General features: G+C 40.4%; 1 protein-coding gene across 1 annotated transcript in view; it reads left to right on the top strand.

Moving 5' to 3' along the window:
* Positions 1 to 6,024, top strand: part of ADSS2 (adenylosuccinate synthase 2) — a 51,965-nt gene extending 45,941 nt beyond the window's left edge. The window contains exons 12-13 of the mRNA XM_004699956.3: positions 2,862 to 3,011; positions 4,910 to 6,024. Coding sequence (XP_004700013.1) covers positions 2,862 to 3,011; positions 4,910 to 4,962 — 203 coding nt within the window. The 3' untranslated portion in view covers positions 4,963 to 6,024. The remainder of the gene's footprint in view (positions 1 to 2,861; positions 3,012 to 4,909) is intronic.
* The last annotated feature ends 18,430 nt before the right edge of the window (positions 6,025 to 24,454 follow it).

The raw sequence follows: 24,454 nt of genomic DNA, 5'->3' as shown, positions 1-24,454 counted from the left end.
CTCCTCACAGAAGAGTCCCAAGGAGGGAATGAGTCATCCAGGGTGCAGTATAGAGCCGATGAAACAAACGATATTCCTTTGGTTCCTTGAGGCTTCCTTACCCCCACTATCATGACCCCAGTCCTACCTTTCAGTTCTGGCAAGACTGGAGCATGTACACAGGTACAGATAAGAGATAAGAGCTCACGACACTGAATCCAGGAACAGAAATGGGAGTAGAAATATCAAGAAGGTAGGGGGAAGGTGGGGAGAGGAGGGGAGGAACGGGAACCGATAGCAATGATTGACACATTACCACCATCACCATCACCACCATCCCAGGGGATGAACAACAGAAACTGTGTTGGGGAAGGGAGACCGGTCTGTAAGATATGGAACAATAATAATGTATAATTTATCAAGGAGTCACGAGGCGCTGATACCAAGGGCTCAAATAGAAACCCAGTATTCTCTTATTCAACTTCATGTTCCACCACTCTGACCAGCACCTTCAGGATCAGGATCCAGTTCGTTTCCTTTGATCAATATGCACTCAAGTATGTTGGCTCGGTCTTGCAGATCCTTCAGGATATACTCCCTGTGGTATTTAGATCATTTTATGTCAGCTGGATACTATTGGCTAAGGGTGGAGTCACACCTGTCAGTCAGGTCCCAGCCTGGGAACCTACTTAACCCTCTGCTTAACCTTCTTGCTTACTGAGACTCTTGGGGCCATCCTGAGAACTGCTCAAATATGCCCTGCCCTATTTCAACCTACCTTGGATCCACATGACTCCACCCACTGGCCTGTGATGTACCTGCATTCTGCATCACTGCATGTGGCTGCGTGAGTCTAAAGAGGGATTTATGAGTTAATATTGGACTGTGGAGTGGAGTTGGACTAGGCTGGGATGCTTCTTGATATCTAATTATTTATGAATTAATATTGGACTTATGGAGTGGAGTCGGACTAGGCTGGGATGCTTCTTGATATATAATTACTTCGTGATATAAAGCTCTTTCTTCCACAAGTATTAGTGTCACTGGATTTGTTTCTCTAGTCGACCCAGCCTAACACAGCCCCTTTCCTCCCTTAGCTGCTGGCCAGTAGGGCATAGAGTAGATCTGGAGGGGAAAACAGGATCTTCAAAGGCAGAAGCCTCTGCGTGGTCTTTAAGCAAGGGAAGGGCGTGGCTTTGCATAGGAAGTGTAACAGGCTGTCTGCAAGCCACGCAGCGCTCCAAGGCTAGGGATCAAGATTTTCAAGTTGTCAGCCCCGATATATCCGCCTCCGAAGTCTCAGCGCCCCTTTCTTTCCCCACAGGGCTTTGGCCTGGTCATAGCAGATACGCTGGGCTTGAGAAGTTGGTTTTTCCTGGCTTTTGATTTTGTGTAATTCAGCCCTGCGCCTGATTATCTGACTCATGGTCCTTTGCTGTAGCAGATAAGATTTGGCTCTCTGACTTTCACACTTTGTCTTAAACTTGTGATAAATCACCTTTTAGCTTTCAGTGTGTTTCTCTACAAGCGTGGAATGTGGCAAAAGCCATCCAGTTCCAATATTCTGTTGTTCTTGCCTGCGATACTGCCAGAGTGAGTAAATGAGTGCTGCACGCTGGATAAGGTGCTTGGTAGTTAAAAGGTTAGCTGTTCTAAGGGTTTGTTGGCAGAAAGGCCTGGCAGTCTACTGTCAAAAATGAAGCCATCGAAAACTATGGAGCGCAGTTCTACTCTGACACATATGTGGTCACCGTGAGTCAGAATTGACTTAGCCGTAGCTGACAGGTAAAGACATTCTGGTGCTTAGACTTCCAGCAGCATGGCCTCTCAGCTCCTCACTCAGGAAGGTCTTCAATAATTGTACAGTATGCCAGGGGCCTTTCTATACTCATTTCCAGCTGAGCTGGTCAGTGTCCAGCTCTACAAACTTTCTAGGAAAAGATCATCTCCCTTAGACCAATTATGGCCCAACTGCCTTTAAATTGCGTTTCCTGGGGAAATGGACTGTAAGAGGGAGATTTGCAGACAGGATGTTTGTTGGTGAGTGTTCTGAGCAACAGTATCTTTGAGCGAGTGATAGAAGTTGTTGAACTGCAATGTAGTTACAATAAAAGCCCTCAGATGATCCCATGGGGACTCTGGAAGCAGGAGGCCCTGAGGTGCCCTGAATTAAGGTGAATGCCAGGTCCTTTGTGTCCTCATGTTCATATTGGTTGTGGACTGCTACATGAGGCAGCTCTCTGCAGTGCAGGACAGTTCAGGGGAAGATTCTAGACTGTCCGTAGACAGCAGGCAGTGCTTCCAGGGAATGGGTGTCTGCATCTTGCAGAGGGAAATCTGGGAGGCCATATACTTGCTCTAGTCAAAGGTCTGTTTTTTATTTCAATTTTAATTTTTATTTGGGAGTACAGAAAGAAGAATTAGGTGGAATAATGCAGAAAATTTCCAGCTATGCTTTTGTACACAGCCATAGACGCATATGTTTCTTAGATTAACGGTGTGCAAGCCTTTCTGTGAAGTTGGTAATATCATACAGTTTTCTCCAATCACTTACCCATAATATAGAATCTTTAAGAAGCTCCAAATATTTAGAGTTTTCATAAAGTTCAACACCAAAACTCCTTTGACAGGAAAACCTATCTTGAACTATTGTTAGAGCTACATAATCTTTACCTAAATACTGAAAAATCAGTGTGTTGCTATTACTTCAGATGTCATGTTTTGTTTTACCTTTCTAAAATCTGAAAACTTCTAAATTTGTTTGGCTCCAAGGATTTTTATGAGAATATGAACCTGTGATATATTTTAAAAGCAAAAAAATTATTTTTTTTAATAATAGGCATTGTGTACAATGAGTAAATATTCTTACTCTTTACTTTCAGCAAACCAAGAAGTTTTAAATAAAGTTGAAGTTCAGTATAAGACTCTCCCAGGATGGAACACGGACATATCAAATGCAAGGACATTTAAAGAGCTACCTGTTAATGCACAAAATTATGTTCGCTTTATTGAGGATGAGCTTCAAATTCCAGGTAAATTGAAACATTTAATGAACAAGATATCTTTACTTTTTCTATTTGTGACTTAAACTATCATTATTACATTTATAGAGTGCTCACAATGTGCATGGATGCCTAGGGAGACTTAGAAAATTGCACTCCTTGGCATAAATAAGTTATTATTCATCTTTAAGTAATCCTTCACATGTATGCAGATAATAGATCACGTCTGACCACCGTGGCCCTGCCTTTAGTCTTGTTAGTTGGTTTCTAGCTCTAAGACATTCGTACAGATTCCTTTTTTCTTTTAAGAACGCGTCCTTCTGTATTATCACCATCACCCAGAATGACTTTTCATTTGGGTTAAACAACCCTGGAGAATAAATGGAGGGGAGTGTGTTGATTAGACATTAGGAAATAATACATACATAAAGCAAGAAGTCTCATTTAAGAAAGAAATGAAGGATTGATGAATGTCTTTAAAAAACAACAAACTAGACATAAGATGGCCAGGCATAACCACCTTATGGTTAATTATTAGGCATATAAAGTATTTCTGAGAGATTCCTTTTATTTTCATGCTGGAAATTTGAAAGACAAGAAAAAGTGACACTGGTGGGAGCTGTCTTCCACATATAATCTGCTATGTACAGACTCTAAGTTTGTTCGATGGTCATTTCAACCATGTGTCTTGTTTTCTGTGGTACTAGTGGCCTCTTCCAGACTGCTGCTCAATTCAGTAAGCTTATTTGGTCACGATGCTTCCGCAACATTTTTAAAACATACGCTTCAATGAGACTAGCAATGACTTCTGTAAAGTATCCCAGTTACTAACCCAGTAATTACATGAGAATAATCTAAAAGCACAGGATGCAGATGATTAAAGAGTCCCATAGGCTAGTCCAGTGGCAATGCTGAAGGCTGTACCGTGTAAAATAATACTCTTGTCTAGTATGACCAGAGCATGTACACAGGTATAGATGAGAGATGGGGGCTCATGACACACAGAATCCAGGAACAGGAGTGGGAATAGCGATACCAGAAGGACAGGGAGAAAGGTGGGGCGAGGAAGGGAGAAAGGGGGAACCGATTGCAGTGATCTGCACATAACCATACACCCCTCTCCAGGGGGAAGAACAACAGAAAACACGGGGTGAGGGAGACAGTGGTTGGTGTAGGATATGAAATTAGTAATTTATAATCTATCAAGGGGTATGAGGGTGGGGGGAGGGGGAAAGGAAAAAAAGGGGAGCTGATACCAAGGGCTCAATAGAAAATTAATGTTTTGAAAAGAATGAAGGCAATATATGAACGATACATGCCTGATGCAATCCATGTATGGATTGTAACAAGAGTTGTAAGAGTCCCCTGTAAAGTGATCTTTTAATAAATAATAATAATACTCTCTTCTATATATATAGGGTTGCTAGGAGTCAGAATTGACTCGATGGCAGTGAGTTTGGTTTCTTGGTTTATGTATTTTCACTTTTGAGATGTAAAAGTTACAAGGACATTTTCCCCACCCCTGAGTTATCTGAAACTTTATTAAAGTTTAAGGCTCTGCTAGTTTCAGCTAATACAGTATTGTTGTCCTTATTAGGAATTAAGAAATTGTAGATATTATGCAATTAAATCGGGTAATTATCCTGTGCTCTGTCTTACCTACTTAGTCTACTTAGTATGGAGAAAACCCCATCACGCTCCTTGCCATCGAGTCAAAGCCAACTCACAGCCTACAGGACAGGGTAGAACTGTCAACGTTTATGGGAGTAGTTGATTTTGAACTGTTGGCCTGTGGATCCCAGCCAAATGAATGACCATTACGCCACCATGGCTCCTTCGCATGGACAGAGCGTTTAAATGGTGACCTCTTAATCTCAAAGATTGGACATTATAAATGAACTTACACTTGTTTTTTGTTTGTTTTCCAGTTAAGTGGATCGGTGTAGGTAAATCCAGAGAGTCTATGATTCAACTCTTTTAAGGATTCTCAGTGACACAAGAAACACTCCTGGAGAGGGGGGAATAACTTTGGTAAACATTTCATTTATGGCCTGCAAATTCAAGAATAAAGACACTGACGTGAGTTGTGGCTGTGCAGTTGTTTCCAGTGTTTTAGGATGGATGGCTGTCTTGGAAGTAAACTGGCGCATTCCAGGGTCAGCTTTCCTCCTCTGGCATCGTTGTCGAGTCCTCTGTCGCGCCTGCTGCTCATGGTGCCACGTTCCCTGTTCACGTGCAGCCACGGGAGAGTTCATATTCGAAATCTCAAGTAGAGCTATTTTCAATGTAGTGTTTAATTATTGGCATTTGTGTGTTCTTAAGTTTTACTCTTATATGGTAATAACAATTACTGCAGTTTTGCACACAGTTTTACATTCTGATCGTTCAATTTTGTCAGTATAATTTTTGCTGTTAGGAAACATTAAAGGACAGGGGTTCTGTAAACTTTTGTAGTGCTATAAATTCTGTTCAAGTTGTGAACTTATTTTCTGGTGAGACCATTGCAAAATTGACCTTTGAGCGGAGAGGGGATACAGTCCTTTAATGTGTACAGAATACAGAACTTAGTTATCTCTGTAAATTATTTAACACACTGAACATTTCATTCTGTTCAAAAAATGGTGTCCTTTAAAACATCTGTTTTTTCCAAAAAAAATGTCTTAATGTTATTTTTTAAAGTCATTAAAAGATCAATTGTGATATTTGTTAGATATTTTTCTTTAATTTCATATAGTATTGTTTGTCTTTCCTTTTTTATTTTACCATTATTCCTAAACACATTGGATTAATTTTTCAACATTTTGCCTGCTCACCTGCCTATAAAATCATCTGTAAATGTCCAATGAACCTAACTTGTTTATCATAATGTTGATCATGCCTTTTATATCTCCCCCTTGGGCAGGGGGAGGAATTATTTTGACCATTAGGCATAACATATTGTGTTGTAGATTATCCTTCAATGAAATGTTTAAATTAGGTGCCACTTAAATTTATTTTATTATACCATCGATAGCTGATTAAAAAGAACCAAATATTTCTAGTACACTTGTGTATTGTGTATTTATTCTGGTAAGAAAAGTAATGTTTAATAATACTGACATGAAGGATCTTTGTTCCTGAAGTATTTTGGATGTGAGGATAAAGGGAAGAATGATCAAAAACAATCTTGGTAAAATCTTTCACTTTTCACTGGACATCATTTTATTAATACTTGGTTCAAGACAATTCTAAATTGGCAGCAGTCTTGTTGAACTCAATAGATAAAAAATACAACTTGCAAACTAACTCTGCTCAGTAATGCCTTGTAGAGAAAAATAAAATAGATTCTGATGGAAACAAATGAGATTTTATTTCTTCTTACTCTTTCCTTTCCCTACTTGAACTTTAGTTACCCAAAACAAAAGTTAACAAGAAGTAAGCTTTTTTTTAAAGTTTACATTCTTTTTGGCTTATTAGCATTGGATTATTGATAGTGTCATTATTGTATTTTTTTATTAATGGCGTAGAACAGCAGTTCTCAATCTTTGGGTCCCGGCCCCTTTGGGGGTTGAACAACCCTCTCAGGGGTTGCGCCTAAGACCATTGGAAAACATATATTTCCCATTGCCTTAGGAACCAAGACACCGCTCCTCTATCCTGTCTCCAGGCGGGTCCGACCCCATGCAGATACGCCTGCATACGAGTACCCGGTGTGAAGACTGTTACCCATGGTGAATGACAAAATTTCATTTCATAATATATAATTACATATTGTTTTTGTGATTAATCACGATGCTTTAATTATGTCCAATTTGTAACACTGACAATATATCCTGCATATCTGATATTTACATGATGACTCATAACAGTAGCAACATTACAGTTGTGAAGTAGCAACAAAAACAATTTGGTGGTTGGGGGCTCATCACAACATGACGAACTGTATTAAAGGGTCGCGGCATTAGGAATGTTCACTGGCTTAGAAGCAGATATAAAGAATCCGTTCTCTGAGACTTTTAAAACACAGTATTCCCTGTTTTTTAAAGACAAACACTTTGCTCATTAGATTGGTCAGAGGTTTGGTTCTTCAGGTATAACTCAATCTTTTTCATAGATTATTCCATTTGCATAATTTTTTGAGCCAGTACATCTGTCAGATCTGCGAGGCACTGATACGTGCACAACAAGTTGATAGACTTCCTGAAAAGTAGCGGGGTCACCATTTTAGATAAATTGTACTTAGGACATCGTACACTAGCAGGGTACTGTGGGGGAAAAAATCTAAAACTTTTTTAAAAGGTCAGAGAAAACCTTTAGGAAAGATAACATTTAAACTGAGTTCGAACAGAAGAGTTGTCAGACACAGGGGTATAACTTAACAAAGGTCAGCGGCTGGGAGGAAAGTTAGAATTTGGGATGTCAGAGAAACTCAGAATGCGCGAGGGACCCATGGGGCGGATGATATTGGTGACTTGGAAATCTTAAGGCTAAGCTTCATAACTTTATATGAAGGGGTTCTAAATAAAAACATGCTTATAAATGCACATGTTGATATAGATTTAGAAAACACAATGCCAGAAAAATAGCTAACATTTTAAAATGCGCACTATAATTTGGAAATTTACTACCAGACCTGGATAACAGAACAAAATATTTTAATGGGGAGAGGCCCTATTTTGTATTTATTTTAAATACAGGCTAAAGTAGGAGTGTCAGTTCTTCATAGATTAGTACATGAATGTAAAGCTGTTCCCATCAGATCATCCAAGGGTTCTTTGTTACCAGGTAAAATTATACTGAAACTTAGGTGAAAACAAGCTAATGGTAATAATTTCTAAGATTCTTTCCAGGGTGAGGTGGGGAATCATAAGAGTAATTTTTCCCCACAAGATGTTAAAACTACAATCAAAATAATGTAGTGTGAGAAGAACAAGCGCGGGAGAGGAATTGAGTTGGCATTCCAGAACTAGGTGTCTGCGTGTGTGGAAACTTAATACGTGCTCAACATAGCATTTGCTTTCGGTAGGAAAAGGAGGCCGTAAAATAAAAGCAAGGATGACAGCACAACTATTATGAGAGGAAACAATCTCAGAACGTAAAATAATGCATTTAAGATAGAATAAAAACTAAATTATAAAATTTTAACTGAGGAAAGTAATATGGGAAAATCGGAGGGAATACATTCTTTTGAAAAAACTCCTTTTACTGGCACCTCACATATCATGTTATCGAATTATTCAATCATATTAAGAGTTGTACAGTTATCACCACAACCAATTTCAGAACAGTTTCTTGTTAGCTTCCCTTTCCTTCCCATCCTCCCACGCCATGATTACCGTATGTACTTGAGTATAAGCTGACCCGAATATCAGCCAAGGCACCTAATTTCACCACAAAAACTGCATTAAAAATGTGCTGAAAAACTTGGCTTATAATCGAGTATATATGGTAATCCCTATAGATTTACCTAGCCTGGGTTTCTTATACAGAAAAGCATACAAAACAAATGGGACACATGCACACACACACCCCACCACCCAAAACAAAACAGAAACCTCCAACAACAATGACTAGACAACACGGAAAAACCTCAGTCTAAAAGAAAGCAGAAAATACTAAAAACTGGAACTTTAAAATGGGTCAAAAGATAACTACAACACATTGCATATGATAAGTTTTTTACAGTTTGACACAATTTGGACTAGAAGAATGGAGGAAGAAAGTCTTTGAACTCTGCTCATGAAGTTGCATATGAGGGACAGTCCAAAAGTACTCCTCGTGGGGTCCAATTCGTACGGACATGATTTGTTTCACATAAAACGTGTTGAACCATGTCCTTGCCATCAGTGGGATGGTTCAGTAAAGTGCTAGAGCTTCCAAAAGTTTGTGGGAAAATTAAAACATAAAGAAATTGTTCCACAAACGTTTTGAAGCCCCCTCATACACTTGTTGAAGCCCCCTCATACACTTGTCTTAAATACATTAGAATACTAACAAAGAAAAAATACTTTTTTATGCCATGAAAAACAATTTTTTCTTCAGTTAAGCCCTAATTATGAGTAGAATCTTAAGTGAACATCTTCTCATTGAAGCTTTGCATTAAATTGAGAGGAATGTTGTTCCACATAAAACAAGGTTTAGGTCAGCGGTTCTCAACCTGTGGGTCGCAACCCCTTTGGGGGTCAAACGACCCTTTCGCAGGAGTCACCTGATTCATAACAGTAGCAAAATTACAGTGATAAAGTAGCAATGAAATAATTTGATGATTGGAGGTGTCACCACCGCATGAGGAACTGGATGAACGGTTGCGGCATTAGGAAGATTGAGGACCATTGGTCTAGAGGGATAAAGCATTCCCTGGAAGGTCAGGGCGACCTCAGAGATGAGCCCAGAGAGGGAGGACCTTCAACTTTGATGAATGAAAAGACTGTGGCTCAAGTCCAGAAACTGGTGAACCAAGACTAGAGTTACTATTGGTGCACTAGCTACTGAAGTTAGGGTATCACATGGTGTGATATTTTTAACTTGAAGCAAACATCTTGGCCTTGGCAAGTTTGGGGGCAGATAAGTGCCAAAAGCATTGAAGGATGCTCAGGTAGCTCGAAGAGCTGATCTTTCTATTAGTCTTGTAAGACAATCTTATGGAAGGGATCTGAAGTTGGGGACAAGGCTTGAGTTTACCGATATGATCCAGAGAGAGGTCTACTCAAAAGCATAACTTTTGAGGGAATCTGCTGGGCCAATTAAATTCAAAGCAGAGAGGTTAGCTCAGAATTTTATGGCACCTGGTTTTTGTGAGTCCGAACAGCAACCTTGAGAGCATTTCTAAAGGACACTAAGATGAACACAGGTGTTCATGAAGTTCTTAGGTAATGGAAAACTACCTTCTTGACAAAAAGACCCGGAAAGTTGCACCGAGGAATTTTTTCCATCACAACATGACATCTGCAAGGGCTGTCCTATGTTGGGAAACCTTATCCCACCCAACCTACAGCCCTGGTCTTGCCCTGCAGACTCCTTTTCCTTCCCCAACCTCAGCTGTGAAGCTACTTTCTCGACATATTCTCCTTGTAGGTCTGTATACTTCTAAAGGCCGTGTTTCCATCTCTAGACCTTCCCTGAAGAATTCTGTGCTCTGTACATCGAGACAATTTGGGCACCCTCAAGTGACTTAAACCATAGTATTTTTAAAAGTTGACTTTGGGGAACAAAAAAATAATGCTGAGAGGGCAAGATTCAGGTTATTGGTTGAGTAAATATTGTTTCAAAAATTTTTTTAATGATAGGGATATAGGCCTATGTACATAATATTTATGTTAAGTATCAAGGTAGCAGATGGACACTGGACCTCTACTCAAGTCCTCTCTCAATGCAAGGACACTTTGATCTAATAACCTGGCATTCTGCGATGCTTACCTTCCTGGCACGATCGCTGAAGTCAAAATGGGTACATAAGCAAATGTGGTGAAGAAAACTGATGGTGCCCAGCTATTAGAAGATAAAGCATCTGGGGTCTTAAAGGCTTGACATTAGAAAAGCGGCCATCTAGCAGGGAAGCAACAAAGCCCACATGGAAGAAGCACAGCAGCCTGTGTGATCACGAGGTGTCGAAGAGATCAGGTATCAAGCATCAGAAGATCCAAAACAATCATATCGATGTGAATGAGGAGGGTGGAGTGGAGACCCAAAGCCCATCTGTAGGCAACCTGGACATCCCCTCACAGAAGGGTGACGAGTCAGCCAGGGTACAGTATAGCTCTGAGGAAACATAACAATCCTCTAATTCTTTATCATGACCCAAGTTCTACCTTACAAATCCAGCTAGACCAGAAGCATGTACACTGGTACAGATAATAGCTCTCGACACATGGAATCCAGGACAGATAAACTCCTCAGGAGCAGTAATGGGAGTAGTGATATCATGAGGGTAGGGGGAAGATGAGGGGAGAAAGAGGAAATCTATTGCAATGATCAATGTATAACCCCTCTTGAGAGGGACAAACAACAAACCTAGGCGAAGGGAGACAGTGGACATTATAAGATATGAAAATAATAATTTATAATTTATCAAGGGTTCACGAGGGAGGGAGGGAAACAACGAACTGATACCAAGAGTTCAAATAAAAAGAAAAGTTTTGAAAATGATGATGGCAGCATATGTACAAATGTACTTGATAGAATGAATGTATGGGTTGTTAAAAGAGTTGTGACAGCCCCAATAAAATGACTTATATTTTAAAAAAAGAAATTCTTGTAGGAGAACCTTTGCTGCCCTCAAAGAATGAGCACCAGTATGTGAGCTAAGAGACTGCCTGTTTCGAAAATGGGTTGGGAAATGAGGGGAGAGAATATTGGTTCTTATTTCCCAGTTCTTTTTGTTGTTGCCTCTTAAGGTTAAAGAATAGTTCTATTTGGAAGCACCAGCATAAACCATTTGTCTAGATGTTCATTTGCAACAGCATTTATCTTTTATCCCACTTGAGAAGGAAATTGGATTTGGATCATCTTTCACCTACAGCAGCCTATCATCCATTTTCCTTACCTTACTTGAGAGATCACTTGTTCTGATTTTGTGGTTTGTTTTATTTTTATCAAAGCAATACATGCATATGGTTTTTTACTTATACAACGTTATTGGGGTACAACTTAACATATAATTCACTTCTAAGAGTAAAATTTTAAGAGTAAAATTCAATAATAAATTTACATAGTTGTATATATAACCATCACCACAATCCAAACCTAGATGAATTTCACCACCTTTTAAGGATCCCTTATGCTTAGTGCAGTCAAGTCCCATCCTCCTGGGCAACCTCACCAATCCACTCTGTCTAAATAGAGTTGTCTGTTCTAGATGTTTTACATAAATGAATTATGTGATAATAATTTATGTTGTGGCTTTTTGCAACTGACTGCTTTTACATAACATATTTTGAGGCTGTGCAGTATAGTTTGTTCCTATTATTGATGAATAGTATTCCATTGTTTGCCCCGGTAGTGCAGTGGTTAAGCATTTGGCTGCTAACCCACATGTTGACATTTTGCATCCACCAGCCTCTCTGGGAGAAAGAGCTGGCAATCTGCGTCTGTAAAGCTGCACACCTTGGAACCCCTGTGGGAGTTTCACTCTGTCCTACAGTGGGGGTGCCATGAGGAGAAGCTACTTGACTGCCTTGAGTCTGGTTTGGGGATCAATATGGATACATCTTGTTCATTCATGTATCTCTGCAGGGGCACATGGGTTTCTAGTTTGGGGCCATTAGCAATTATGCTACAATGGACATTTGCATGTACATTTTTAGACCTGGTCTCATTTCTCCGGAGTTGATCATCTAGGAACAGAACTGCTGGGGCCTGATGGATTTATGTCTTACCTTTTTAAGAAACTTACAAAGTGACTGCATAACTTCGCACCAGCAGTATGTGAGGTTTCCCATTTTTCTACATCTGTGTCAGTACTTAACGTCTGGTTTTCGTTGTAGCCATTCTAATGGTTCTAATGGGTGTAGTGTTGATTAATTTCAGGTTTTAATTTTCTTTTTCCTAATATGCCTAAAGATGCTCTAGCATCTTTTCGTGGCCATTTGAACATGTTTGGTGAAATGCCTATTTTGCCCATTTTTGTCCCCTTATTTTTAAAATTTTGATTTTAAAAATATGACAAAACATTTGCTATTTCAACATTTTTTACATGTACAATTCAGTGACTTCATGTACATTCAGCATGCTCAACAACCATGAGCACTCTCCTTTTCTGAAATTTTCATCACCCAGCGCTCCTTAACAGCAATTCCCTAGTCCCCTCTAACTCACATCTGGTAACCATTAATACATTTCGGCTCAGATATAATACAAATATGTAGAATCATATATTTGTTTTGTTGTGTCTGATTGATTTCACTCATTATTATTTACTATAACTTAAGTTCATCCATATTATAGCATACATGTCAGTACTGTGTTTTTTTTTATGGCTGAATAATATTTCATTGTACAGAAATGTCACATTTTATTATCCAGTCATCTGTTGATGGACATTTGGGCAGTTTCTTCTACTTTTTAAATTATTAATAGTGTAGCAATAAACATTTGTCCACATGTACCTGTATTGGTTTTGTGTCCCTGCTTTTACATCTTCTGGATATATACTTAGTGGAGTTACAGGGCCATATGGAAATTCTATGTCTAACTTTTTGAGGAAATACCAAACTTTCCCACAGTGGTTTTACCAATTTACCATTCCACCAACAATGAATAAAACTTCTAAATTCTCCAGATCCTCGCCAGCACATATTGTTTTCAGTTTTTCTGCTAAGAGCCATTCGAGTGGGGATTATTGTTTCAATTTGCATTTCCATGTGGTTATATCCTTTTAGAATATTTTCATGTGACTGCGGTGCATTTTTAAAATGAGTTGTCTTTGAATTATAAGACACCAAAGTGTATTTCAGATACCAGATATTAAAAATAAAAGTTGCCATCAAATCAATCCTGTTTCATGTAATGAATTGCTTTTATATAGCCATTCTAGCTATGGTCCTGTAACTCCCACAAAACAATTGACTCAGACTATGCAAATTGAATAATTTATGGTCTGCTGAAAGCCTTGGTCAGCTCATGGTTGAGGTGGAAGGGCCGTACTTTGAAACTGATAAGAAGTGTACTTCTATAAAGGCCAATCCCACCGAGGCTCAGGGTGTCCTTACAACCCGCAAGAAGAGTGGAGCAGAGCGCATCCTTTGGACTTGGGGTTCCTGGGCTAAGAACCTCTTAGACCCCAAAGAGCTGTACTACTGAAGTTGGCACAAAATGGCAAGAGACAGCGGTAGTGGACTTGCTGTCCTGTGGAGTGAGCGCTGAGTACCTTCTGCTAGGAAGTTAGCTGGAGGAACTGAACTATGCAGGATGGAGACCTGAGCGTGTCCCATGTAGGGGTTACACACCCTCGCCCCACCCCAGGGTGGGTGGGCCCTGAGTGTGGTAGCAAGAGAGCTCCACAGGCCGAGGTAGTGTGGCAGCAGCTGACAATAGAAGCTTGAGAAATCCTGTTGGCATCTCCCCATTGGTGAGGCAAGGTCTAGAGCAGTGTGGTGCTCGCCAGACGCAGCAGTGATATGAGCAGAGCATCTGGCCTGAACCATGGCACTCCTGCCAGTGCAGTGCCTTAAGACTGGACATGAGTAATTTAGGGAAGGGTACATGGTTCTACTTTGAGAAACTTACTGCTAATATTTGCTTTCTATAAATAATAATACCTGTGGGACGCCTAGCCTGTGGACTGTGTCACTGTAAGTTGAGGTCCCTTTAAGACATCTCTGGAGCTGGGGACTGGCAGTTGGTGACCTGGCTGGCAGTTGGTGACCTGCCTTGTGATTGGCTGCTGTGCTGACATAGCCTAGCTCTCTCTATAAATAGAGGAAGATCTGGCAGCAGACTAGACTTGAAGGACTGCTAGTGTCTCACAACTCTCTCTCACGGGAGTGAGTTGCATTGAGCCATTTGTAGTGCTTTATAGTTTAACTGTTTATTTCTTGTATTATATATTTATCTGTATATGATTTAACAGTTCATTTCTTGTTATATATCTAATTATCTTTATAAGTAAATATATTAAATTACCAGCAATTTGGTTTTATCTCTCTAGAGAACCCTAACACACTTTTTATATTCTATTTCCAAAAGTAATTGTGTCTTTAGGAGCCCATTCCATCGTTCTATCAAGCCAGCAGCTTCAGGATGATGAGGAACATGATACGACCAGTGGATTCCATGGGAATGGGCCCATTGCCACACTGCATTTGCTGTGAAGTGAGTTCCTTGATCTGAAGCAATGCTATGTGGGATGCCATGCCGGCGGATGAGGCATTCTGTAAGTCCACGAATAGTTTTGGTAGAAGCATCGCATGCAGGGAAGGCAAATCCATATCCAGAGTAGGTGTCTATTCCAGTAAGAACAAAATGCTGTCCCCTCTGTGATGGAAGTGGTCCTATGTAATCAATCTGCCACCAAGTTGCTTGTTGATCTCCCCGAGGAATGGTCCCATATCTTGGACTTAATGTTGGTTTCTGCTGCTGGCAAATGGGGCACTCAGCAGTGGCAGTGGCCAAGTCAGCCTTGGTGAGTGGAAGTCCATGTTGCTGTGCCCATGCATAACCTCCATCCCTGCCACCATGTCCACTTTGTTCATGTGCCCACTGGGCAATAACAAGAGTGACAGAGGAAAGGGGAGGGCCAGTCTCCACAGCGCGTGTCATCTTATCCACTTGATTATTAAAGTCCTCCTCCTCAGAGGTAATCCTTTGGTGAGCGTTCACATGAGATACCTTTACTTTCTGGGCCCATTCAGAGAGGTCTACCCACATACCTCTTCCCCACACCTCCTTGTCACCAATTTTCAAATCATGGTCCTTCCAATTCCCTGACCATCCAGCCAAGCCATTAGCCACAGCCCTCCCCCTATGGAATGGCTCATGCCAGTGGGTCTTTGTGTCTCATTCATATCCATCTCAGGGCTTCCTGGAAGTTTCAGGAACAGCCTGCCTGCATGTGTAATGCAGAGAGAGCATACAGCCGACCCCATGTGTCTCAAGAGTTGAACTGCACTCCAAAACGGGCTGTAATTTGAAACGCCCCTGGGTAAATTCAAACCACTAACTTTTTGGTTAGTAACCCCTAGTTAATTGTTGAGTACTTACCATTAATACCACGCAGGGACTCCTTATCAGATATATAAGTTGTAACTATTTCCTTCCAGTCTGTGCCTTGTCATTCATTGTTTAACTGCGTCTTTCATTGTATCCCTTTTTGCCCTGGCTATAGATTGTTTTAATGCTGCATCTAAGCAATCTTTGTCTAACTCAAGGTCATGGAGATTCTAGCCTGTTTGATTCTAAACGTTTTGTAGTTTCGCTCGCACGGTAGCCTCTGATCCATTTCTGTCTGAGATACGAGTCTAAGCGTATCACGTTGACTGTGGGTACCTCATTGTGCCCACACCATTGAGGAAAATGTATGTCTTTAAGTAAAGGGCTCAACCGTGCGTCAATGAAATAAATCAGACGAAGACTGGTGATCTGCTTCTGATGGTCACACAGCTTCAAAACCCAACGAGGTGCCATTCTACTCTGCACACTCGGGGTTGCCATGACGCACAGCCAAGTTCACAGCATCTAACAAGAACAACCAGGCTCGTGCCACACGGTTTTCCATACGGTAGTTTTATAGCGAATTTTGGAGTAGTTAGCTCTCCAACTTTCTGCTTCTTCGTCTTGTACCCTACTTTACAAAATCCCTCAATGGTTTCCAATGGTCGTGTTGTGGAGTTCTCAGGGCTCTCTCTCTATAAAAGATTGTCTGCAAACCGAGCTTCACTGTCTCTTTGCCCAGGAGGCATACTGTGCCTGGTCCCACGAAGGAAGCTGATTATCAGACAGTTTGCCAGCCCAGCAGCAAGTCTGCGAGTGGATTAAGGAAAGATAACAAGCCCTCTAAAGCTGGATCTTGATTCTTTTAGATAGACTAACCAGTTTAATTTGAAGATCACTTTCAAGATGTAAAGATTTTAGGATAGTAGCCCAGCTACAATGATCATAGTCTAAAAGAATCATTTATGAATGCCAAATGTTACTTTGTTTGAATGCCATGGTTACTTTAGTTTAAGAGCATTTCCTCTGAGAGTCGCCAAGAACTCTGACCACAAGTTAAATGGTCCAGGATTTGATGATACCGGGCTTAATCGCTGGTTCCAATCTGGAATTAAAAACAAATTGTGACTTACTTTAAGAAAAATTACTCTTAAATTTTAATACATTGTCCTTTGAACAACAATCATGCCCAGTAACAAAATAATGTATGGGACTTAATACAAAGGACTCCATTTCAAACATGTGGGATTTTATTTATTTGGTTCAGACTCTGATTGAGAGGCATATTTTTTTAAGTCTACCAAATTTGAATAAGATAAAGCATATAAATTTGCATTTTGAGTTCCAGAGCTCAACCCTTTAAATTCTGCATTATCAGGGGGCAACTTTGGATCATTCAATATCAAATCACAGCTGTTCCCATTCATACTCATTGGAATTCTCATGTCTTACTAACTTCAGTCCTAAATCATGATCAGAACTGACTTTCCTAATGTAAGGGCTCAAGGAGGGCAGGGAACACAGCAATTGTTGCATGTTTGCTCAGTTCAATAAACTAACGACTTGAATGTTTGAATGATAGCATTCTAACAGGAACTCCATTACATACGGTGCGTGCACTATAGGTATTTTATTTATATTAACTCTCACATTTTAGCAACTCTCAGAACTATGTTGATATTATAACCCTCTCAAAGGAATTAACTTGCCCAATTTCACACAGTTTGTAAGAGGCGGAACCCACATTTGACCCCTATTTAGCTGGCTCTTAACAATCCCTATTTTGTTGACTGTTCTGTGCCGCTTTCCAGATCATTCCACCAGGAGATCCTTGGTACAGATTATATTGGCGACATCTGGATATTTTCAAAAAGCTCTTCAAGTGATTCTCATAATGTACCGGGTCGCTATGAGTTGAGATCTACTCAATGGCAGTGAGTTTTTTGGTTTGGAGGTTAAGAACATTTCCTTTCCAGCACTACAATTGCCTCCTGACTTCCATAATTCAACTTTTCCCCACTCTACTCCCTTCCCTACCCGCCTTTTCTTTTTCAGTTACAGAGTCACCTTTCTAAGATGCAATTTTAGTCACGTCACCTAATCCCTATTCTTATACTCTCAACTATTTCCCATTAGTCATGGACTAGAGGCCAAAGACCTAAAAGTGACCTATAGTTCTTGTTCTAACCTTTACCACCTTGCCAGCCACATTCTGACCCATGATCCCTCTTGATTTCTCTGCTTCCTGGACACTTCATTTAGGTCCTCAAATATCCCATGGTCCCTTTCACTCCAGGGCCATGGGCCATGCTGCATCTTCTGTACCGCTCTTTCTCCTTGCCTAGTTAACTTCTTTAGCTCCTCTCTCATTATTTCCTCAGGGACACTCTCTCTGACATCCTTTTTTTTTTTTTTTTTCTCAATTTCTTCTTTTCTTTTTCTTTTTTTTTAAACATTTTATTAGGGGCTCATACAACTGTTATCCCAATCCATACACACATCAATTGTGTAAAGCGTATTTGTACATCGTTTCTCAAAACATTTTCTCTCCACTTAAACCCCCGACATTAGGTCCTCATTTTTCCCCTCCCTCCCCGCTTCCCCCTCCCTCATGAGCCCTTGATAGTTTATAAATGGGTATTTTGTCATATCTTGCCCTGTCCGACGTCTCCCTTCACCCACTTTTCGGTTGTCTGTCCCCCAGGGAGGAGGTCACACACAGTTCCATGTAATCGGTTCCCTCTTTCCTACCCATTCTCCCTTTACCCTCCCTGTTTTGCCACTCACACCACTGGTCCTATAGGGCTCATCCATCCTGGATTCCCTGTATTTTCAGTTCCTATCTGTACCAGTGTACCTCCTCTGGTCTAGCCCGACTTGCAAGATCAAATTCGAGCTCTGACATCCTATTATACACTGCTGTAACACCACAGGTATTGCAAATGATTAAGCACTGGATTAACTAACTGACAGACTAGTGGTTCCAAACTACCCACAGATCTGCTGATCTGCTTCTGAAGCATCGCAGCCTTGAAAACTCTGGAGCCGTTTTACTCTGCACAGTTGAGGTTGCCATGAGTTGACAGCAAATAACTAACAAATAACTTATGCTTCACATCTGTTTATGAGAGCTGGACTTTTATGTCTGTTCTATAACTGATTCTACTATCGATACTCCTTGAATATAGAGGCCATGGGTCTGATTTTGCTTCATGTAGCATTGCTAAAACCTAGCATACTGATTGGCATAGAATAATTTCTCAGATTATTTCCTGAAGGAATGAGTATGAATGAATGAGATTCAACACCACGGACAATTGATGTCACTTACAAAATAAGTGTGGGATCCATTTCTTTATTTTCATCTAGTCTGTTGATCCAAGAGACCATCACCTCTGGTGTAAACTACTGCATAGACCCCTCCCTGGCGTTCACGTTTTCTCTTATCCCTCTCCAAACGACAGTATTAAATACATCCCGAGGGATCTTTTAAAATCATAACTAATGTGTCTTCTGTTAAAAGAATTGTAATGTCTTCCCATTGTTCTCAGAACACTGTCCAGTCACCTTACCATTCTCACTAGCTATACTGGCCTCCTTTTCTTTCTCAAAGATGCCCAGCCCTTTCCAGCTTTCAGACGTTTGTACTTCCTGTTTCTTTTACTGAAATGCTGTTTAAGTGATACATTCTTCTTTTCCAGGACCCAACCGAAATGTCAAATTGTATACAGGTTTTCATTTTAAAGTAGGTCTGTTTAATTACACTATTTACTTCCCCTAGCTCTATCTATCTATTTATCTATCTATCTATCTATCTATCTATCTATCTATCTATCTATCTATCTAATCTATCTACCTAAATTTAGCTTGGTTATGCTATTAATTTCCCACCCGAATGTTAGCTCCATAGAGACAGGTATTCATTCTTATTCTGTCTCCCCAGTGTTTAGTTCATAATGGGTACAAAATAAATGACTAAATCAGACTGTGGTTGTCAGCCTCCAAGATGCTTCCCAACGATTCTAGCCTCCTGGTTTGCATGGATTTGTATAATCCTCCTTCCGCACTGAATGTATGTGATGAGTAGCCTACATCTGAAAGGAAAATTTCCATTTCCATCTTAATCTCTTGGATTATTTCTTTTGAAAGAAGCCATCAAGACACTCAATTAACCCCACTGAAAGATCCCTATGGAAAGGCCCCCCCAAGCAACAGCCGGCACTAACATGGCAACCATATGAGTGAGCAAACATATGAGTGAGCAAATGAGGGAAGTGGATCATGCAGCCCAGTGCAGCCTTTAGGTAACTGCTAGAAGCTAGGACATGGAAGGCTGTGCCGTTGGGGCCAGGTAAAGCACTGGCCATGTCTTGAGCCATTCGTTGCTGTCCAGTCATTTCTAACTCATGGTGATTCATGACCCCCATGTGTGTCACAGTAGAACTTGGGCCCCAGACAGTGTTCAGTGGCTGCTTTTTAGAGATAATTCTCCAAGCCTTTCATCTAAGGCATCTGTGGCTGGACTTAAACCTCCAAACTTTAAGTAGCAGTTAGGTGCAGGTCACATGGTCAGTGCCTCCCAGATATTGGGATCTACTGATTTAGACATCTCATCAATGACAAAATGTGTTCCACTGACGAAAATTCACCATTCCAGTGATTATCCCCTTCCACTGTCTCACACACGTGGCAGCGTAGACACATCTACTACAAAAGGCATTTTGAATTTCTGAAATTAATGTTCAAATAAGTACACCTACTCCTCACTCTCATTATTGACCATTTCACATTTATGACAACAGTGAAAAACTACTCTCTGTTTTGCATTTTAAAAGTGCACATCTTGCAGTAAATGCTTAGGTAGGTGATGAGAGTAATGCTGGCTGTGGTGGTTAAAAATTAAGGTTACGCGTTAACTTGACTGGGCCATGATTCTCAGTGGGCTTGCAGTTATGTAATAATGTAATTTGGCAGTTATGTGAAGATGTAGTCAGACTCCCACATTACACCAATTTTTTGTCTAATTGCCCATGTGGATAAGTAGAATGGATATAATTGCCACAAAATCATCTAAAATAAAGAGTGAGAGGGAGTAAATCCCCTCAATGAAGATTTTGATGAGTAACTCATTGAGGAGTGTTAGACTTGAATTTGCTTCCTACTTCGGACACTTAGGCATTTCCTTCCTTGCTGTGCTGAGTGCAGGTCCATAGGACAGGCGGAGCTAGGATTCTGGAAACAATCTTCTACATTCACATTCTGTTTCTAGGCACACACCACCCATTCCAACTGAGCTGGTGCCGAGTATGTGCTGGAAGGCAAAGTAGACAAGGTGTTGATGTGGGACCCAGACAAGGGTTTTCTCAGAACAGAGAGCCATTGACTTGACTTACCAGTGTTGTAAAAGGGCAGAGAATAGTCTCTTTGATAAGTGGTTTCTTTATACCATGGTTCCGCAGGCTTTGAACATCTTCGGAAACAAATATATCGAATCAGAGTTTGTTGGTCTAATTGAGGCCGATAGTTACTTTTTCCCCTGGATGGAATTGTCACGTCTACAAGAGGTCTAAAGGAAAGTAGAAATAACTTGCTAAACACTCAGTAGAAGGAAAGCATTCCATTGTCTGATCTGCTGAAATCCATTCCCTGGCAGTGGACGGGAGGCTAACAAGACGGTATTGGCGACACTCCACAGCTACTAGAGCAGCGATCACAAATAGTCAGTAGATGACACAGGGCATTCCGTGCCATTTTCCCCTTTAGCGTCACTCCTCCCCTGCATTGGAAAACCCATGGAGAGCCATTGGCATCAAACCTTCTACTGGATTTGCCAAGATTTCTCTGGTTCTCGTTCCTATTGTAAATTGCTGATAGAGATGTCTGGTTTTCTCAAGAGAGCAATATTTTCTTTTAGTCAAACGAATTGCTACACCTGTTTTAACATCCCTGAACTCCCACCGAGACTGATACACCTTTGGGTCAAAGTAAAGAAGGGCCCAAATGGAATGATGAAGTGTCTCTACATGCTTGTGGTGGGGTACAGGTTGCTATAACCTCTTTAACAGCCACCTAAGTAAGTGTCTTAAGACTCTTAACATGGGTATACAACACTATAAGGTCAACAAAAAGAAAAAGGTTGGTGACAGGGAAGACAGTGGGAGGGAGTGTGTGAATTCAAGGTAACAAAAGCAGATACTCTTATAAACACAATTCTGCAATAATGGTCATCTGCAAAGAGATGAATGGATACGAACTCCGGTGGAATAACGGTGGGAAGGAGATTGGGCAATACTAATGACTATTGACAGGCTTAAGAGAGGATATGTCTTTTTTTTAAATTATGTTATTGGGGGCTCTTGCAACTGTTATCACAATCCATCCATCCATCCATCCATTGTGTCAAGCACCTTTGTATATATGTTGCCATCATCATTTTCAAAACATTTCCTTTCTACTTGAGCTGTTGGTATGAGGTCATTTTCCTCCTCCCTCATGAACCCTTGATAATTTATAAGTTATTATTTTTTCATGTCTTACACTGACCACTGTTTCCCTTCACCCACTTTCTGTTGGAGGGGGCTCTATGTTGATCATTGTCATCAGTTGCTTCTTTCTCCCTCCACCTTCCCCCTTACTCTCCTGTTATCACTACTCTCATTATTGGTCCTGAGAATTTTTTCTGTCCTGGATTCCATGTGTTGCCAGCTCTTATCTGTACCCATGTACATGCTCTGGTCTAGCCATATTTGTAAGGTAGAATTGGTGTCATGATACTGAGGGGCAGGGGCAGGGGCAGGGGCAGGCAGGGAAGGAAGCATTAAAGAACGAGAGGAAAGTTGTATGTTCGTTGGTGCTATATTGCACCCTGACTGGCTCATCTCTTCTTTGTGACCCTTCTGTAAGGGGATGTCCAAGTATCTATAGATGGGCTTTGGGTTTCTACTCTGCCCTCCTCCTCATTCACATTGATATGATTTTTTGGTCCTGGGTTTTGATGCCTGACACCTGATCCTACCTCATGATTACACACACTGCTATGCTTCTTCCATGAGCCTCTTAGGTAGATGGCCACTTGTTTGTCTTCAAGCCTTTAAGACCCTAGACACTATATCTTTTGATAGCTGGGCACCATCAGCTTTCTTCAACTCATTTGGTTATGTACCCATTTTGTCTTCAGTGATCATGTCAGGAAGGTGAGCAACACAGAATGCTGGGTTATTAGAACAAAGTGTTCTTGTTTTGAGGGGCGTCTTTGAATAGAGGCCCAATGTCCGTCTGCTTCCTTAATACTTAACATATAAATATATGTACATATAAGTGGAGAGAAAATGTTTTGAGAATGATGTACAAATGCGCTTTACACAATTGATGTGTGTATGGATTGTGATAAGAATTGTATGAGCCCCTAATAAAATGATTTAAAAAATATATGTACATAGATCTATTTCCCTATTGTTATATATAAATATATTTACATATGCACATGCCTCATTATATATAAATATATCTACATATGCACATGCCTATATTTGGACCTCTATAAATGTCCTTTGCCTCCTAGTTCTTTCCTCTATTTCCTTTGACTTTCCTCTTGTCCAGAGATTTCTACATGCGTATTTACTTATGCTGTAAGTATATCTGTGGATATGATAGGGTTCAAAGTTATGAAAACTTCTTAGACATAACAAAATACCTCCGGGAAATGAGTCATGGGCACTAGAGGCTCAGGAGCAAGGTTTTGGGGGACACCAAGGTCAATTGGAATAATAGTCCACACAAACAATGTTTTAAATCATACTTTGACTAAGGTCTTAAAAGCTCGTAAGCAGCTATCCAAGGTACGAGTATTAGTCTCTCCCTTCCCAGAGCAAGAAGAGTGAATAAAAGCTAAGATGCATGGAAATGATTAGTGGAACACTTGAACTCAGCCTCTCTGACCTTGAGACTAGAACTAGATGATACCTGGCAATCACAGTTAACTGAAATGAATGGGATGGATCGTATTAGAGAGTCCCGTATAGAGTGAGAAAAATGTGGAACAAAGCAGAAAATCATTTTAAAAAAAGATGCTTAATCACCCTCCTAGTCAGGAAATGAGCTCAATCATGTGACTTAACTTTAGCTAAATAGTAAGGGTAACAGCCATGCTATAGAAGTACACACCCTAGAATAATGAACCATTTGAGAGCAAAAGGGCAGCATTTACCCAAGGACAAAGTTCAGAAGGGTTAGGTAACAGGAGGACTGGAACAGGAAATACAGGGAAGAAGTGAGATACAGGACGTTTCATTGCTAAAGGTGCAATCAGTGAGATGAAATAAACCGCATATGAGTTGTTGAATGAAAAATGCATCTGCTCTGTACACAGCCACACCCACTTCACAATAAAAAGTTAGGGGGGGGGGGAGGAATAAAGACCAGGCTATGAGATCTAGAAAAGTCCACTCACATGAGGCACGTTAGCAAAGAGCACTGGACTTTGGAAGGCGATCTAGGAAATGAGTTTGGACAAAAGGCCTCCACAGAAGTTAACTGCTCTGCCTAACTGAGTGAGGAAGCATTTGGAGTTTAAAACCTGTCTATATATACCCAAAATAAATAAATCAACTGTGTATACATTTTATCCTAGTAATTCTAACAACAAAATATGTCAACAAAGAAATGTTCATCAAATGTTTTTATGATAAATAACAACGATGTAAAAAAGACATGAGGAGGATTATCTAGACATATATATATAGGAATACCATGATACATATATAGGAATACCATAGGAATACCATGATACATATAGAGGAATACCATAGGAATACCATGATACATATAGAGGAATACCATAGGAATACCAT

This window comes from Echinops telfairi, unplaced genomic scaffold, assembly GCF_000313985.2.
Source record: "Echinops telfairi isolate 266 unplaced genomic scaffold, ASM31398v2 ScPeMD7_7424;HRSCAF=8462, whole genome shotgun sequence".
NCBI classification, from domain to species: Eukaryota; Metazoa; Chordata; class Mammalia; order Afrosoricida; family Tenrecidae; genus Echinops; species Echinops telfairi.
Note: the sequence above shows the minus strand (reverse complement) of the source record. Positions and strands in the feature narration are given on the sequence as shown.